The sequence below is a fragment of the Balaenoptera acutorostrata genome, chromosome 3 (assembly GCF_949987535.1).
Source record: "Balaenoptera acutorostrata chromosome 3, mBalAcu1.1, whole genome shotgun sequence".
NCBI lineage: Eukaryota > Metazoa > Chordata > Mammalia > Artiodactyla > Balaenopteridae > Balaenoptera > Balaenoptera acutorostrata.
Genome location: NC_080066.1, coordinates 180,607,556 through 180,625,067, shown reverse-complemented (window position 1 = coordinate 180,625,067; position 17,512 = coordinate 180,607,556). Strand labels below are relative to the sequence as shown.

General features: G+C 52.2%; 1 protein-coding gene across 4 annotated transcripts in view; it reads left to right on the top strand.

Moving 5' to 3' along the window:
* Positions 1 to 15,957, top strand: part of MOK (MOK protein kinase) — a 50,718-nt gene extending 34,761 nt beyond the window's left edge. Inside the window, exons 3-12 of one of the 4 annotated variants that reach the window (XM_057544289.1) lie at positions 2,136 to 2,225; positions 3,633 to 3,703; positions 7,567 to 7,645; positions 7,775 to 7,823; positions 9,789 to 9,967; positions 11,469 to 11,570; positions 12,358 to 12,531; positions 13,104 to 13,227; positions 15,036 to 15,236; positions 15,318 to 15,957. In XM_057544289.1, coding sequence (XP_057400272.1) covers positions 2,136 to 2,225; positions 3,633 to 3,703; positions 7,567 to 7,645; positions 7,775 to 7,823; positions 9,789 to 9,967; positions 11,469 to 11,570; positions 12,358 to 12,531; positions 13,104 to 13,227; positions 15,036 to 15,236; positions 15,318 to 15,398 — 1,150 coding nt within the window. In that variant the 3' untranslated portion in view covers positions 15,399 to 15,957. Of the gene's footprint in view, positions 1 to 2,135; positions 2,226 to 3,632; positions 3,704 to 7,566; positions 7,646 to 7,774; positions 7,824 to 9,788; positions 9,968 to 11,468; positions 11,571 to 12,357; positions 12,532 to 13,103; positions 13,228 to 15,035; positions 15,237 to 15,317 lie in introns of those variants that run through there. The other 3 variants (XM_057544290.1, XM_057544293.1, XM_057544291.1) reach the window with 3 other exon arrangements.
* Positions 15,958 to 17,512: the final 1,555 nt, after the last annotated feature.

Sequence of the window (17,512 nt, the reverse complement as noted above, 5' to 3'; positions counted from 1 at the left end):
TTGTAATTTGGGATGTGAACATGGTGGCAGGCAGAGCAGTCTTCATAAAGAAAAGCCCGCAGTAAGACACACCTGCCAAGAGAACACCTCTCCCCAGGTGAATGACATTGAAAAAATGTACAGCCTTCATTAAAGATAAGAAAGAAGGGCTTCCCTGGTGGCGCAGTGGTTGAGAGTCTGCCTGCCAATGCAGGGGACACGGGTTCGAGTCCTGGTCTGGGAAGATCCCACATGCCGCGGAGCAGCTGGGCCCATGAGCCACAACTACTGAGCCTGTGCGTCTGGAGCCTATGCTCTGCAACAAGAGAGGCCACGATAGTGAGAGGCCCGCGCACCGCAATGAAGAGTGGCCCCCGCTTGCCGCAACTAGAGAAAGCCCTAGCACAGAAACGAAGACCCAACATAGCAATCAATCAATCAATAAATAAATCTTAAAAAAAAAAAAAGTTGTAAAGAGAAAAAAAAAAAGATAAGAAAGAAGACTGGGTCTGCCACCTCCTAGAGAAATGGAAATAAAAACAAAAATAAACAAATGGGACTTAATGAAACTTAAAAGCTTTTGCACAGCAAAGGAAACCGTAAACAAGACGAAAAGACAACCCTCAGAATGGGAGAAAATATTTGCAAACGAAGCAACTGACAAAGGATTAATCTCCAAAGTATACAAGCAGCTCATGCAGCTCAATATCAAAAAAACAAACAACCCAGTATAAAAATGGGCATAAGACCTAAATACACATTTCTCCGAAGAAGATATACAGATTGCCAACAAACACATGAAAGGATGCTCAACATCACTAATCATTAGAGAATCGCAAATCAAAACTACAATGAGGTATCACCTCAGACCAGTCAGAATGACCATCATCAGAAAATCTACAAACAATAAATGCTGGAGAGGGTGTGGTGAAAAGGGAACCCTTTTGCACTGTTGGTGGGAATGTAAATTGATACAGCCACTATGGAGAACAGTATGGAGGTTCCTCAAAAAACTAAAAATAGAACTACCATACGACCCAGCAATCCCACTACCGGGCATATACCCCGAGAAAACCATAATTCAAAAAGAGTCATGTACCACAATGTTCATTGCAGCTCTATTTACAATTGCCAGGACATGGAAGCAACCTAAGTGTCCATCGACAGATGAATGGATAAAGAAGATGTGGCACATATATACAATGGAATATTACTCAGCCATAAAAAGAAACGAATTTGAGTTATTTGTAGTGAGGTGGATGGACCTAGAGACTGTCATACAGAGTGAAGTAAGTCAGAAAGAGAAAAACAAATACTGTATGCTAACACATATATATGGAATCTAAAAAAAAAAAAAAAAGGTTCTGAAGAACCTAGGGGCAGGACAGAAATAAAGACGCGGACCTACCAGAGAATGGACTTGAGGACGTGTGGAGGGGGAAGAGTAAGCTGGGACGAAGTGAGAGAGCGGCATGGACATATATACACTACCAAATGTAAAATAGTTAGCTAGTGGGAAGCAGCCGCGTAGCACAGGGAGATCAGCTCGGTGCTTTGTGTCCACCTAGAGGGGTGGGATAGGGAGGGTGGCAGGGAGACACAAGAGGGAGGAGTTATGGGGATGTATGTATATGTATAGCTGATTCACTTTGTTATAAAGCAGAAACTAACACAACATTGTAAAGCAATTATACTCCAATAAAGATGTTAAAAAAATAATTTTAAAAAATATTGAATTAAAATATTTATCTCAAAAAAAAAATAAAAGACTGGGTCTGAATGTGAAATGTTTATTTTCAGATGGTATTTACATTGCTCAGTTAGTTCCTATAAACTGATTAATAGGAAATTTTAGTATCTGTTTCTATATTTATTAATTGTAAGAGAAACTACCAAGGTATTCTTTCAGGAACTTAGATGGGAAAAGTTTGAATATATGTCCAAAGCTATAAGAACCTTGAGTTTTATAAGGTAATGTAGAAACGAGGTATGCTTAAGATCAGTTGCTAATGGGAGAAATAAAATCTGATTAACTTGCTTGAAATATTTTTGAGTTTTTCAGTTGTGATTGTAGACAATAAATAATGATTTGATAACCCTGATTTTAAAGTTGACCTGAATTATAAATTAGTTATTTATTTTTACCTACACGATAGTATTGAGCAAGTGAACAATCTACGAGAGATACAAGCACTGAGGCACCTGAATCCTCACCCAAACATTCTTACGTTGCACGAAGTGGTTTTGTAAGTATATTCGGGGCTTTAAACATTATCTAAATTTGATGATAATTATTAAATCTCTTTTTAAGAAAGAAAACCATGGTAGACATTTTAAATATTTGCTTTGTAGCTCAGAGAATAATAATTTTTGTTTTATCTTAAGTCACTTACTTATTTGGACCAGTGTCTGTATCTGAGTCCTAATGTGGAAAGGCCTTCATTTCAGTGTCTCCACCTCATAAAAGCAAACAACATTCAAACGGTTCCTCTCCTGTAGCAGCTGGGCTTCTGTGTAGACAGTGGTGGCCCTGGGCATCCAAGTGTGAGTTGTGACCTACTGGGAAAGCCCCTGTTGTCCTCTTTCAGGGACTGCACTTTATTGCTGCCACTTGCCATCTCTGTGTGGTCTCATGCAGCCTTTCTTACTACAATTGACATAATTTCAGGGGATTTTTAATTTCTGTTCTAATTATAGAGTAGCTTCCGTAAGGTTTACCTGTTGATCAAGAAGGCAGAGCACAGCTTGTCTGGAGGGGCTTGTCTGCCAGGGGCTGGGGCTGGGGTCCTGGCCTGGAGCTCTGAGACCGCGCCCCTCAGCAGGAAGCCTGGCCTGTACAACCAGCCGAGAAACCGCAGCCTCTGACCGTTAAAGTGCAGGAGATTTTAATCAGGAGGCTGAACAGTTCTAAGCTCAAAATGCAATGTCTTGTCATGGCTGTGTGGTGTCCTGGCCTGCGTGCTCTGAGCCATTAGTCGGGGCCAGGTCCAGAGACCGCAGTCTGTGTGTGACGGTCACAGCCCTGCCTGTGCTGAGGATGGTTTATGTGCACTCTGCAAAGCACTTCTGCGCACGGTTGCACGTGGGCCTCCTGACAGTCCTGAGTGACAGCGGGGACCCGTTCCAGCCCCACCAGGGGCGCCTGGAGCAGGGCCCGGGGGTGACACTGCAGGGGCATGATGTGACTCACCTTTCTCCCTTTTGTCTCGGCTGGATTTTGGGTTTTGCTTCCTGCACTGATGTATCCCAATCACATGGAAGTCATTTAGGTAAATTAAAACTAAACTTGCAGCCACAGAGCGTGAATCAAATCCTACTTTGTTTTGCTTCTGCAGCTCCTCAAACCTCATTTCTTCTTTCTGCTGATAGTTACTTTTCTATTTTCAAGACTCTTCTCTTTAAAAATTGTGGGGAGGGGGGCTTTTAGAATTTTTGCCTGAAGTAGGGTTTTACTATTATTTAAAATTACTTTTGCCTGAAACGTTGATTAAAAATCAAAACTTCTGCTGTTTCAATCATTACACTTTGGACTTTGTCTGATGTAGGAGTGCTTTGTGTTTATCAGAAGTGTTTACAAATGAATTAAATATTTGATTATTTTTTCTGATGAAGACAAGAAAAAAAACATTTTAAAAACCTGCTTTCTTCTTCAGTGACAGAAAATCTGGTTCTCTTGCACTAATATGTGAACTTATGGACATGAATATTTATGAACTAATACGAGGTACGTAGAATAATTTCAAAGCTAATCTAAGATCTTTTAAAGCTTGTAGTTCCCATATATTTGTTTTAGTTCTCAAAATCATTCGTGCAGTAGTTGCATCTAAATATACGGTACTGGGCTGTAAACGTACAGTACTCACGGGAGGTGTTTCTCTGGCAGTCTTGTCTGCTCAGAACTCAGCTGCGAAAGAGCAGAGCCGCGAGGCGTTCAGGCCGGCTGGGTGACACGGTGAGGAGGGCGCAGAGGGCGGCGGCAGCTCAGCCCTTCCTCAAGCCTGTCCCCTTCTAGCATCTTTCCCGGCTGTGCTGCTGCTGGACATTCTACTCTATGCTTCAGCATGAGGCAGGGTTCGCTGCTCAGATAATCCCTCTGAGAGGGAACCTCCTCCTGTTTGCATTCTTATGAAGTCCCCTGTATTGCAGAATGCTCATTCATTTCCTTTCTTTTTTTAGTAAATTTATTTTATTTATTTATTTTTGGCTGCGTTGGGTCTTCGTTGCTGCGCACAGGCTTTCTCTAGTTGCGGCGAGCGGGGGCTACTCTTCGTTGCGGAGTGCAGGCTTCTCATTGCGGTGGCTTCTCTTGTTGCAGAGCACAGGCTCTAGGCACACAGGCTTCAGTAGTTGCAACGCACAGGCTCAGTAGTTGTGGCGCATGGGCTTAGTTGTTCGGTGGCATGTGGGATCTTCCTGGACAGGTGCTCTAACCCGTGTCCCCTGCCTTGGCAGGCGGATTCTTAACCGCTGCACCCCCAGGGAAGCCCATCCTGTTACTTTTCATGCTGGTGCTTCTGGGAAGCGCCATTCCAGTTTGGCTGTGTTGACGCAGCTTGGATGTCCCACGTCAACACACTGGGTAGAGCATGCCCAGTGCCGTGTGCATTTCATGATGGTAGGTCCTGGTTAGGCTCTTTGAGCCTTAGTCCTTGTCTAGAAAATGGGGATAATCATAGTGTCTGACTCTTAGGGTTGTTGTGAGGAGTAATAATACGTGTGAGGTGTTTGGAGCAGTGCTGGCTTGCGTGGCCTTCAGTCGAGGTCAACTGCTGTCATCACCACCATCATCATTATTACTTTACAGTTTATAGTGTGCTTGCTCTGTGTTCCTGCATTTGCTCTTTCTGCTTCTGTGAGCTCAACTCCATTACAGAGGTGAGGCAGTTGAACTTCCAAGAAGTTAGAGCCCTTGCCTGAGACGAGCCAGCTTCAAAGAGCAGAGCTGGGAGGACCCCTCCTCGAATTGTGTCTTGTGGTGAGAGGGGTGCTGGCGATGGCTCCAGCCCCATGCTGAGTCTGACACCCCACCTGCTCCCCGTAACTCCTCTCAGAACCGGGCGCCATCAGGCAAGGCTCTCCTTTGGAAAACACCGGTGGCAGACACGTGCTCACACGGTGCCGCCGGGCGTAGCCTCCGGGCCCAAGTGCAGACTGTGGGCATTTGGCTGTGCCATGGTGGACCCAGAATGCACCCCAAGCCTGACCAGGAAAGCCAGGCGCAGGCCTGGGTACAGGGGCTCTTGTGGGAAGGCAGCGTGCTGGATATTCTGTTACAACGCTGGCTACACAGGAGGCCCTTTTCCTTCTGTTAGTACTGACAGCCAATGCCATAGTTAATCATTGTGTTCACTTCAGATTTTTTACATTGCTGGTATTGTATATGATGTTTTTTAGTACCTTCTTAATGAGAATATCGGGTAAAAATTAACTTGGGAAAATTAATTTGGTCGGGAGAGCCAAAAGAGAGAAATACTGTTTGCGGTCTGCTGGCATTCAGTAAAGGGTCATACAAGGAACTTCAGAGTGGTTTATTAATTGTACTGTATGTATTTGTTTCAAGATGTTTGTGAACAAGAATCCGGTGGGAACCAGATGCAGTCTGGGGCCTGGCGAGTTAGGATCTTGTTTTGGGAAAACAGTGTGAAAGTGAGTGGTCAGTCCCCTCCTTGTCAAGGGTGTGGACTCCTGTTGTTCTGACCAGTGGCCCACGTGGTTCATGAGGGCGCCTCTGTCCACTAGGAGCCCCCGTGTGCAGGCAGGACTCTCACGGAGGACAGGGGAGGGCGTCATGGCCTTGCCCCACGGCTGTGAACGGGTGGAGCGGGGGAGGCCCAGGAGGAAAGGAAGGGCAGGCATCCAAAGAGCCCTCCGCCACTGGGGACTGAAGGCAGCCGAAAATGCAGATTCCTGGCCCACCCGCCTGAATTTGTGATTCACTGGGTCTAGGTTTGGGCCTTGGAATCTACTTTTTAAAAGATCCCTAGGTGCTTATGAAGATTGGATGGATTAGACTTTTCCTAAAAGAGTCCACCTTTTCTGAGTTCAAGTTCAGATGACTGTAATGGCAGTTTTATGCTATAAGATGTGGACGTGTGGATATGGCTGGGACAGATGCTTCTAGGAACAGAGCAGCATGAGTACAACATGCAGCAGGAGAGCTTTGGGGGCGCGTGCAGAAACGTCCCCAAGTGAATGTGGCTGGAGCCTTCGATAAACAAGCGGGATATGATGGGGCGCAGTTCCCAAGGTGAGGGACCAGGCCTGGCGGCCCATTCTGAGAACTTGCTGGAAAGGCAGCTTTTGGGGCCCCGCCACAGACCTACTGAACCAGGAATGCCGGGGGTGAGGATGGGGAGCATTCTGTATCTTCACAAGCCCCCAGGGGACTCGGGTGCTCCTGGGTCCTGAGAGCCCTGTGCTGGGAGGGAGTCTGCTGAGGGGGGTCTGGAGAGCCGGGCTAGTCAGTGGGCAGCGAGACCCCCTGCCCGATGAGGGCCGAACCTCACGAAGCTTCGTCCAGCCTCGCATGTGACAGAGAATAGAAATTTTACTTTCTTTTCACCTTTATATAGATAATAATTTGATAAAATTCCTCAAGCGGGGGGAAGCTGACAAAGTCTTAGTTTTAATTCTTTCAATTTAAATTCTGGAAAACTGATGATAAATTATGTGAAACAGAATAAAAAGATTATAGTATGCCATGGAAAAAATTCATTGCACTTAGACATTTTGTAATTTAAATTACTTTCTATTATTAACATAAACAGTCTTGTTATGCGAGAAAAAGAATACATTAATTTTTCGACAGAAATTGCAAACTTAGGATGAAAAATGTCTAGTGGGATATGTGCTCACGGAGGGGAAAGTGGTTTTTTGAGTTGTTAGGTGAGAGTGGGTATTTTGCAGATTTAAAACCTAATGACTTAAAAACACATACCTCTGATATTAAAATCAAGTAAAATGTGACACCTTCGAGAGCAAGGGCAGCTCTGATGCTGGAGTGTAGTATTAAGAGTTTCGGAGCGTCCTGAAAGCTGCAGGAGGGGAGAAGGTGTAGATTACAGGCTGCTGCAGGGCGCTGTCAGCTGGCGCCCAGTGACTGCTTCCTTCTGTCAGAGAGGAACGTGTGGCTGTGCAAGTGAGAGCAGCCGTTGGTCTTCTTGGGTTAAGAAAACGTGATCCATCCCCTTGAAGACGGAGATCTCCGTGTAGCCAGGAAGCCGAGGAAAACCCTAGATTTGAGCTCATAATCAGCGTGAAGGAGGGTTCCCTGGAGGCCCACCCGAGGCTGTGTTAGGACCTGCGGCCCGAGCTGCCCTTGCAGTGATCGCTCAGCACTGTTCTACTGCCATCAGAAGGCCTTGCGCTCTGTGATTTTAAATGAAATCATGCCAGTATGTAGAGTTTTAAATGGCATATTTTGTAGATAGACTCCATATTTCCTAGAACTACTCCAGGTTATTTTTCACTGAGGAAGTTAGATTTTCACACATTGCTAAATAAAAATGGATTCCATCTTTTGTTTCAAAAACGGGGATATGGACCATTCATTGGTAACCATATTTGCCTATTTCCTTGATGGCACAGGGAGAAGACACCCATTATCAGAAAAAAAGATTATGCACTATATGTACCAGTTGTGTAAATCCCTTGATCACATGCACAGGTAGGCACTTGGAGACCTGGCAGCTTTCAAATTCATAAAATGTATTACTGTTCATTAAGAATATAGTATAAGAGAATTTGAATGAATGAGGTACAATTAATTCTATCCTTCCTTTTATATTGAATGTAGAAATGGAATATTTCACAGAGATGTAAAACCAGAAAATATATTAATAAAGGTAAGAACTTTTATATGAAAAATTGATATCAGAATAAAGGTAGAATATAAAAACTTTTCACTGGATATGTTTTCAATCCCAATGGATACCATGTTTGTTATAACATGTTTGTTTTTTTCCTTCCAGTTTGGAAAAAAGTGGTTAATTTAATAAATGCCATCAACATAACTGTACATCTGGAAAAAGGCACCCTTCTTATACTATATACAAAAAATAAACTCTATTTAAATTATCATTCTAAACACTCTAAATATAAAAGTGGAAGAGGCAGGATTTGAGCTCTGATATGTCTCACTTGAAAGCCCTTAAACTATACCTGTGTAAAGTGTACAATTTGCTCAGTTTGGGCATATGTGTACACGCATGAAACCATCATCGCAATCAACTTCACAAACAAATCCAAACCCCCGAAAGCCTCCTCTTGCCCTTTGGTAGTCCTTGCTCCCTGTCCCTTGTCCCCAGGCAAAGACGAGCTAGAATGTTCTATAAATGGAATTACATAGCATGTACTCTTTTTTGGTCTGGCTTTCACTCAGCGTCGTTATTTTGAGGTTCATCCACATTGTAGTGTGTGTACCACGCCTTTCGAAATTGTCCCACAGTTCTTGGATGTTCGGTTTTGTTTCTGACGTTCTTCTATTGCTTTGCATTTCAGTTTGGGAAGTTTCTATTGGCATATCTTCAAGCTCACTGATTCTTTCCTTGGCTGTGTTGAGTCTATCAAAGTCTTTTAAAATTTTTGTTACAGTGCTTTTTGTTTGTTTGTTTTTAATTTTTTTTATTTTTGGCTGCATTGGGTCTTTGTTGCTGCATGCCGGCTTTTTCCAGTTGTGGCGAGCGGGGGCTACTCTTCGTGTGGTGCACGGGCTTCTCGTTGCGGTGGCTTCTCTTGTTGCGGAGCCCGGGCTCTAGGCGCGCATGGGCTCAGTAGTTGTGGCTCATGGGCTCAGTAGTTGTGGCGCACGGGCTTAGTTGCTCCGCGGCATATGAGATCTTCCTGGACCAGGGCTTGAACCCATGTCCCCTGCTTTGGCAGGTGGATTCTTAACCGCTGTCCCACCAGGCAAGTCCCTGTTACTGTGTTTTTTATTTCTAGTGTTTCCTTTTGAGGTTTTCTTAGGGTTTCCATCTCTCTGCTTACGTTTCCCATCTGAACTTGCATGCTGTCTTCTTTTTCCATTAGAGCCCTTAACAAATTAATCATAGTTATTTTAAATTTCCTGTCTGGGAATTCTAAAATTCTAAAACCCGCGCCATATCTGAGTCTGGTTTTGATGCATGCTTTGTCTCTTCAGACTATTTTTTCTTGCCTTTTAATATGCCTTGTAATTTTTGTTGAATGTATTGGGGAATGGGAACAGAGGTAAAAGGCTGTCAGCGTAGGTTTCTTGATAATCTGGCTAAGAGGACTGCTGTTTAATGTTTGCTCTAGCTGTAGGTGCCAGAGGCTTCAAATTTATTGACAGCATGAATTTTATTACTTGAATGTGAGAGGTAGAGAAGATGGAAGAAACACTTTGAAACCTGTTTCCCTGGGCTGTCTGACTTCCTTCAAGGATCCCATGTGGTGTAGGCCAGGCCCCCAGCCTCCCCCGAATGGGAACCAAGCTGCCAGAAGCACTGGACGCGGTGGGGAGTTTGAGGCATAACAGGGCATGTGACCAGGGTGTATAGTTCATCTGTAGACTTACACTGCGACTTAAAAATTTCCAAAACCTGTAGACATTTTGAAATGTCTGTTAAACATAGCCAGAATATTCGTAAATGTGTTCCACTGAAGAGAAATACCACTTCCTCACCGGCTAGAGGCAATTTCAGGTGCTTATAAAGCCAGTACTTTATGTTCTACAAGCTAGTTTAGGTGCTAGGAATTTTCCCGTTGGTGTATAAATATTTGAAATGGTTTGTATTACAATCGCTGCCTGACGAGATGTTATTTGTCCCTGCTTCTCTCCCCCCTTGCAGCAGGATGTCCTGAAATTAGGGGACTTTGGGTCCTGCCGGAGTATCTATTCTAAGCAGCCGTACACAGAATACATCTCCACCCGCTGGTACCGGGCCCCAGAGTGTCTCCTCACTGATGGCTTCTACACCTACAAGATGGACCTGTGGAGCGCGGGCTGCGTGCTCTATGAGATGGCCAGGTGGCACCAGAGTCGCAGCTGCTGCTGGGCTAGCGGGGGGGTGGGGGGGGTGGGGGGGGCGCTGTGTCAGGGTCCTGAGGCCGGTCCACGCGGGGCTCGGCCGTCCAGTGGCTTCGCACCAGTCCCTCTCTCTACGGTGCAGAGTTTACAGTCCTTCTGGTGTCGTGGTGGTTTTTTAACTCGACAGGAAATGTGTCAAACGCTTTTCCTTGCTTTCTGGGTATGGAGGAAAGAACACCATCAGTTACTTCTTTCCCACTGGCCCGGCCCAGCCCTGGCTCGGTGGGCCTCTCCATTTGGCCTCACCAGCGATAGGACTGATGAAGCCAGATGAAGGAACAGAGTCGAGGCCTGCTTCCTGCCGCCCCGTGGGGCCTGCCGTGGGGGCGGCGTGCGAGCGGTGCCCCCCGTCTACCCTCAGAGTGCAGTCCTTTGGGTGGGGTGCTCTGGCCCCGGGAGTGAGGGCGAGCTGGATGGAGGCCAGGAAGCCCCAGCCCTAACCGTCCTCCCCTCCCCCAGCCTTTGGGCTTCACCGCTGGGCGCAGCAGGGCCAGGGCAGAGGCCCGGGAAGGGCGGAGGGCCTGTCCCATCCACCAGCGGCGGGGGCACTGGATGGAAGAAGCCCCGGGAGGAGGTGGGGCGGCACCTGCTCGTAGTGGGTCACGCAGGACGGGTGGGTGGATTTAACGTCGGGGTGACGCACATCAGGATGGTACAGCCCAGCGCAGGCAGGACCCGGGTCGTCCAGTCCCACCTGCTCAACTGACCCCTTGATAAATACAGATGTTGGGCCCTTCGGGACACGCCTTCTGATTCTAGATCATTCGTATTGATAAGTGACTGCTATTTTTGGAAAGGAGAGTGGTGACTTCACTGATGCTAAAGTACCAACAGATGATCTTTTCCCCTGTGCTAAAATCCCTGAGTCAGTTTGGAGGGATGTCAGAGGCGCTGGTGCCGGCGGCATCCACTCAGGGCCTGGGGCAGCCCACGCTGAGCCTCGCTCACTGCACCCTGTGCCCGGCCTGCCCCACCTCAGAGCCGTCCAGCTCCCCGGCGTTTCCTCTTCTCCCCTGCGGCCTGAGCTCCTGCCGTTTTCCCTGAATAGAAGTCATCTTACCATCAGAGCTACGTTTTTAAACTCTTCTTTGTGGCCTGTAATGTGTTATGGGTCTAAAATCTTTTATCCACAACTCCCAAATCCGTGACTGCTCCAAAACCTAAACGCTCCTCGGACCTCATTTGTCTACACAACCCGACCTGACCCAGCCTGAATTTTTGTCAACAAAACTCCCTGGGGCCGTGAGGAGGCTCTGGGGGCTTTCATCTCTCAGCCGGCAGAGACACCTGCTGTGCAGATTCGGGAGTGTGGCTCTGTCCCTTAGAAAGACACCGACCCGTAGGGACAGTAGGAGGGGAAAGGCCCAAGCATGGGCGGGGGGCTGGAGGTCCCTCTGCTGGGAGGTCGCCGCCCTGACCACAGCCCTGGCCGCCCGCCCAGCCTGCAGCCCCTCTTCCCCGGAGCCAACGAGCTGGACCAGATCTCGAGGATCCACGACGTCATTGGCACGCCTGCTGGGAAGACCCTCACCAAGTTCAAACGGTAAGTGCAGCCCCCCGGGCCGCCCCACCACCGCGGACTCGCCCTGCCTCTGTCGCCCCCAGGGGCCTCCTCACAACCCCGCGAGCCCGGCAGTCGGGTTTTGTCCCTGGAATGTTCACTCCGGCCACAGAGGTCTTTGAGTGGGAAAGGCTCCCCAGCACAGGCTGCACGCACGGACCGTGGGGAGCCGCCACCGGCACCTTGGCCACACTGACCCCTGGAGGGGGGGGACTCGGGGGGGTGGGCAGCACCCAGCAGCTCCCAGAACCCTAGGGAGGTAAGGAGATGACAACCACGCTGGATTCTTTTTCTTTTTTAAAACTTTATTTCATTCTTTTCTGGTGGGAATGTGGTATTAGTCTTCTCAAGAAAAAGTTTTCTTACACTTATAGCATAACAGATTTCACGACCTCCCACCCTTTTTAAAAAAACAGACTTAATTTTTTTAGAGCGGTTTTAGGTTCACAGAAGAACTGAGCGGAAGGTACAAAGATTTCCCATCTACCGCCTGGCCCCACGCAGCGCACAGCCTCCCGGCCACCAGCACCGGCCCCGGGGTGGCACGCCTGCTATCATCGAACCTACGCTGACACATCATTCTCACCCAAAGTCCACGGTCTCCACGAGGATCTTGTGTTCTATGGGCTTTATGCCCCCCTGCCCCCCGCCCTTTTTAGATTGTAAACTGTTACCTTCAGTGCAGGTCCCTGTAGGGTCGTGATGCTGGACTGGCCACGTGCTCTAAATGATGGCGTGATCGTTTATTATCATTGGGCTTTTAATACAGGTCGAGAGCTATGAGTTTTGATTTTACTTTTAAAAAGGGATCAGGAATACCTCTCCTGACAGCCAGTTTGTCCCCGCAATGCCTCTCCCTCCTGCACGCAATGGTGGCCTATGACCCCGATGAGAGAATCACCGCCCACCAGGCCCTGCAGCACCCCTACTTCCAAGAGCAGAGGTAGGCGCCCTGCCGGGTTCCCGTCGGGCACGCGGATGGGTGCCTGGTCCCCGGGAACGGTGCCGGTCCCTCTGGGAACCCGCGCCTCGCTCCTTCCTGGTATCCTCCCCCAGAAGGAGACGATTAGTCATCACGGCAGGGTGGAAGGAGGGTCTGTGGCTGCTTTGCGGTTGATGCCAAGGCTGTGGTGTTAAGCCCCGGAGGGTCACGTGGCACACGGCAGGGGGAGCGGGCTGAGCTCGCTCGCTGTGAGGTTCCAGGGCGCGTGCGTTGGGCGACACCTGCCATTGGAGGTACCTGCCCTGAGGGCTTCGGACTCCACCCCTCTGTCCCCTCGTGCGTGTGTGACGTGGGTGACGTCTGACCGGAAACTCGAGTCACTGGGCAGGGGTGGGCCCACGGCTCCGGAGCCCAGAGGCTGTCAGGCTGAGACAGGAAAGGAAAAGCTCCTCGGGATATGGCTCACGTGGATGAGAGGAGGGGCGACAGGCACAAGCCCGCGCTGGAGACAGAGGAGGCCTGTGGCGGCCGTGTTCTCAGCAGAGGCGCCCCTTGTCCCTTCCGTCCTGTAGGGCAGCTGAGAAGCAGGCTCCGGCCAGGGCCAGGAGGAAGGCCTCCGCTCTCTGCCCCAAGCGGCCGGTGGCACCGGAACCACTCAGTAACAACTGGCAGCCGGCACAGGAGGGCAGCAAGCAGGTACTGAGCGATCAGGCCGTCCGAGCTGGGACCGGACGCCCTCAGGGGCCCGTGTGTCTCTGACGCAGATGCCACCTGTGGAGGTGCCACATCTGTCAGGAAAGGGCGCCCGTCAGCGACCTGCCGCCGCGCCAGACGGCACTTTCTGCGCCACCAGCTAAGGTCCACGGCGTCGCGGGCTGGGATCCTCCCAGCCGCAGGGCCAGGCCGGTGCCCAAGCACCGGGCAGACGTCACCGCGTCGTGCCCGCAGAGGACCCTAGCCGGGGCACCGGGAAGCCAGCACTGGCCCAGGTGACCGTCCCCACTCGGCCACGGAGCCCCTGCGAGAGCCGCAGGCCCCAGGGGAGCGCTCCGCCTGGCACGGAGGTGGTCTCGCACGCTTTTTGGTGTAGAAACCGTAGCTGCATCCCGCGATAGCTCCGCCTTTCTCTCACGTGCCGCGGGCCCCCCTTTGCTCGGCTCCTCCAGTTCTACAGTTGTGGGCTGGCACCAAGCCCTGTGGTAGCCGTGGCCTTCCATCGTTTTCACTCAGCCCAGCATCTGTTGAGTGTCACACTGCGCTGGGAGCCGAGGACGCAGGTATACCTGCAGCCGGGCTGCTTTCCAGAAATCCGGACCCCCGTGTCCAGCCACCTGCTTGATGGCTCCAGCTGCGTGTCCAAAAGGCAGACTTGTTCCGACCCGATCTCCTGTCTCCCCCCCAGACCTGCCTCTCTCCCCGTGCCTTCCCTCCAAGGGCGGATGAAGGCAGCTCCCTTTCAGCTGCTCAGGCCACCAACAGGGGGCGAAGCCCACCCGCGCCCCCCGGCTGAGCCTCCCTCCCTTTGCCCCTAACTGCCCTCCCTGCCGGGCCTCCTCCCCCTCTTGGTCAGCTGTTGGGGTCTCTCCTGCTGGCACCCGCCGCGGGCGCCCCTGTGGCAGAGCCGAGGCGCATGCTGTCTGCCAGGGCCCCCGAGTAAGGGTTCAGGCTGTGCTGGCCATCACATCTGGCGCGACTGCCCACTCTTCAGGCCGGCGGCACCGCGGACCATACGTAAACGAATGGTGGGGATGGGCTTCAATACAACTGTGGACCCTGAAACTGGAGTCTCATAATCACATGCCGTGAAATCTTCTCCAACTATTAGAAGATGTGAAATCCGTTCTTAGCGCACTGGCCACACAGAAGCAGGCTGCAGGCCGCTTTGGCCGACCTCAGGGTGTCCGAGCGGGAAGCGTCACCGTGGCCTCGGCCCTCGGAGCCGGGCGCACGTTAGCGCGGCTTCCCCCGCTGTCAGCCCCGGCCCCGGCCCAGAGAGCGGCCACCGCACTCCCGGAGGGCTGGGACGCGGTGCGTGTTGTCCAGTCACCACACTGTCACGCCTCACGGTCAAGAAATTGTATGAGGCAAAAGTAGTACAGGGCTTCCCTGGTGGCGCAGTGGTTGAGAATCTGCCTGCCAATGCAGGGGACACGGGTTGGAGCCCTGGTCTGGGAAGATACCACATGCCGCGGAGCAACTGGGCCCGTGAGCCACAACTACTGAGCCTGCGCGTCTGGAGCCTGTGCTCCGCAACAAGAGAGGCTGCGATAGTGAGAGGCCCGCGCACCGCGATGAAGAGTGGCCCCCACTCGCCGCAACTGGAGAAAGCCCTCACACAGAAACGAAGACCCAACACAGCCAAAAATAAAAATAATAAATAAATAATAAATTTTAAAAATTAAAAAAAAAAAAAAAAAAGTAGTACAGAAGAGCCCCTTCTGCTTTTCCTATTCCCACAAAGGGGAAAGCATCGTATGTTCATCTGACCTTTGCTTTGTTTCTAGAAACAGCCCCTAAAGCAAGAGAAGGACCATCCCAGGAGACAGGGACCAGCCCGCGTGACGGAACTGCCCGAGCTCAAGCTGTCGGGAGTGACCAAGCTGTCCTCGTACTCCAGCCCGGCGCTGCAGCCCGTGTTTGCCCCCGGAGCGACGCGGAAGGTCCCGGTGCTGAGACCCCTCAAGTGTGTTGGCCCAAACCAGAAGGTGGGCGTCCCACTGGTTCCCCTGGCGCCGCGCTCGCGCCCATCCCGGTCTCTGCTGAGTGTCTGTCACTTTCTTTAACAGACAGACACACAGAAGGACGTCAAGCCTAGCCTGAAACAGCACCGCCTGCCCACGGTAGCGCGGAGAGGAGGCGGCTGCTGAGCGGCGCTGCGGCTCCCCTGCGCGGGGCGGGTCCGCCCGGCCGGGCACCAGCGGGCGGGGCGGGGGCACCAGCGAGCGGCCCGGCGGCCCGGGAGAGCTGCCCCCAGACCAGCACCAGCGCCTCGGCCTGCAGCCCGCCGGCCCGAGGCTGCTTGCATCCTAAAGGCGGCTGTACTGTATGTTCCGGTCTAATACCTTTGTAAAATCACCTCATTCTAGGGTTTCGTTTCATTTCCGTAACGTAAGAATTTGGGGCAGGGAATATTTTGTAATTTTTTGTATGAATCAAAGCAGAAATTATGCTTTGTTATGGATTATTTAGGCCTGGTTCCGCCGAGGGCTCTGCACACGGTGCCTTCTTTAGTCCATCCATCACCACCAGTGTCGTAGCACGTTTGGCTTCCAGATTATACCATTGGAGACCCCTGATTTTTATTAAACAATAAGCTATCATTACAGTTTTGCATCTTAATATATTTTGAGTTAAACATGTGTCCTGATTATCCATTCCTTTATTTGGACTTTTGTGAGTGTATCAGGGGCATTGATTTTGTTGGGGAGACTTCGGTGCAGCTTCACTGTTTCCCTTGACCGTCCACTGAGGAACGACACAGGCTGGCACTCAGCCCTCGGAGCCCCCGGGTGCGGGCCGCGGGCAGGTCGCCGGTCCAGCTCCCAAGGCCCAGCTTTCTCCGTGAGTAGAGGCTGCTGCTTCCCGATGGCCTGCGGGCGTGCCCAGCTTCGTTTCTGGGGTGCCAGCAATAAGCGGGCACAAGAAGAAACCTGTTTCCCGTGGGGGAGGGAGGGGAGGTGGCAGAGCAGCGGTGGCGCCGGAAGGGGCAGGGCAAGGGGCCAGGAGGGACGGGAAGCAGGGCTGGGGGAGGTGGACGTGGCCCCCGTGGTGGGGGGGGGACCAGGCCGTGGCCAGCATTTCCCGGTGCCCGGGGGAGGGGGAGCCATGGGCACGGGTGCGGGCGGGCCCAGGGCGGGCAGAGCCGGTGCACGTGGGGAGACCTGGGGGGCTTCGGGGACGCCACGGGTGGAAGTGGCGTCGGGGCGGGGCAGGCAGAGGGCTGGGGGCGCCGCGTCCCGGGGGCGCTGCGGGCTCGGCGGAGTCGGAAGAGGCCAGGGACGGCCCGCGCTCTGAGCCCGGCTCCGGGTGAGGGCACGTGCAAGGACAATTTAGGGAAATCGTCACCCCCTTTAAGTATATAAACGCGAAGGGCCTCTCTACAGTTCTTCGGCGCTGTACCTTCTTGAGAAGGAACCCTCCTCCCTGCGGGCGCGGTGCCCTGGGCCCCGTGGGGCTCCGCCTCGGCTGCAGGGGGCGGGTCCGCTTTCCCCGGGGGCCCCTGCGTCCACCAGGTCTCTGTGCTCCATGGGCCTGGCGCCGGCCAGGCTTTGGGGGCACAGGAGGCCGCCGGGCCCTGCTGCCGGAGCGCTGGTGGGTCTCCATGCACCCCAAACCTGACCGGTTGCGAGGCCGGGCGGCTGGGCCATCTCAGCCTCCCTGGGGCCACAGGAGGGCCCATCTCCGCAGACCCGAGCAAGGGAGCTCCCTCATCACCACCCCGACCAACTCCCTCGTCCACGTTTGAGACGCGGTTGGGGGCAGAGGCCGCGGGCGGACACGCCAGTCCAAATAGCCCGGCCCTGCCGGCTGTCGAGGTAAACCTGTCCCCGAGGAGACAGAGCAGGGGCGACGCTGCCGAGGGATGAGAGCGCGCCAGGCGAGCAGTAAGGGCCGACGAAGCGTACCAGGTGCGCCGAGCCGACCCTCCGCGGCTTCCGAGAGGAGGGGTGGGGGCCGGCCTGGGGACCCTCTGCCCTGGGCCTGCGGCCGCGGGGCGCGTGCCGGCGGGGCCGGCGGGGGCGGGTAGGAGGCCGGCCGATTTTGGAAGCCACCTTGGACCACTTGGCCGGGGACCAGACAAAAAAAGAAAGATGCGTTCCCAGCACGGATGCATCTCGCAAACTGCAGCGCAGAGTCGGACGGAGGGCGGTGGGCGGAGCTAGTAGGGCTGACCGCCCCGAGCGACGTCAGCCTCGGGGCGCTGAGAGCTGGGCCGCACCCTGGGGCCTCGGACTTTTCACACTGCTGTTGTCCTGGGGCC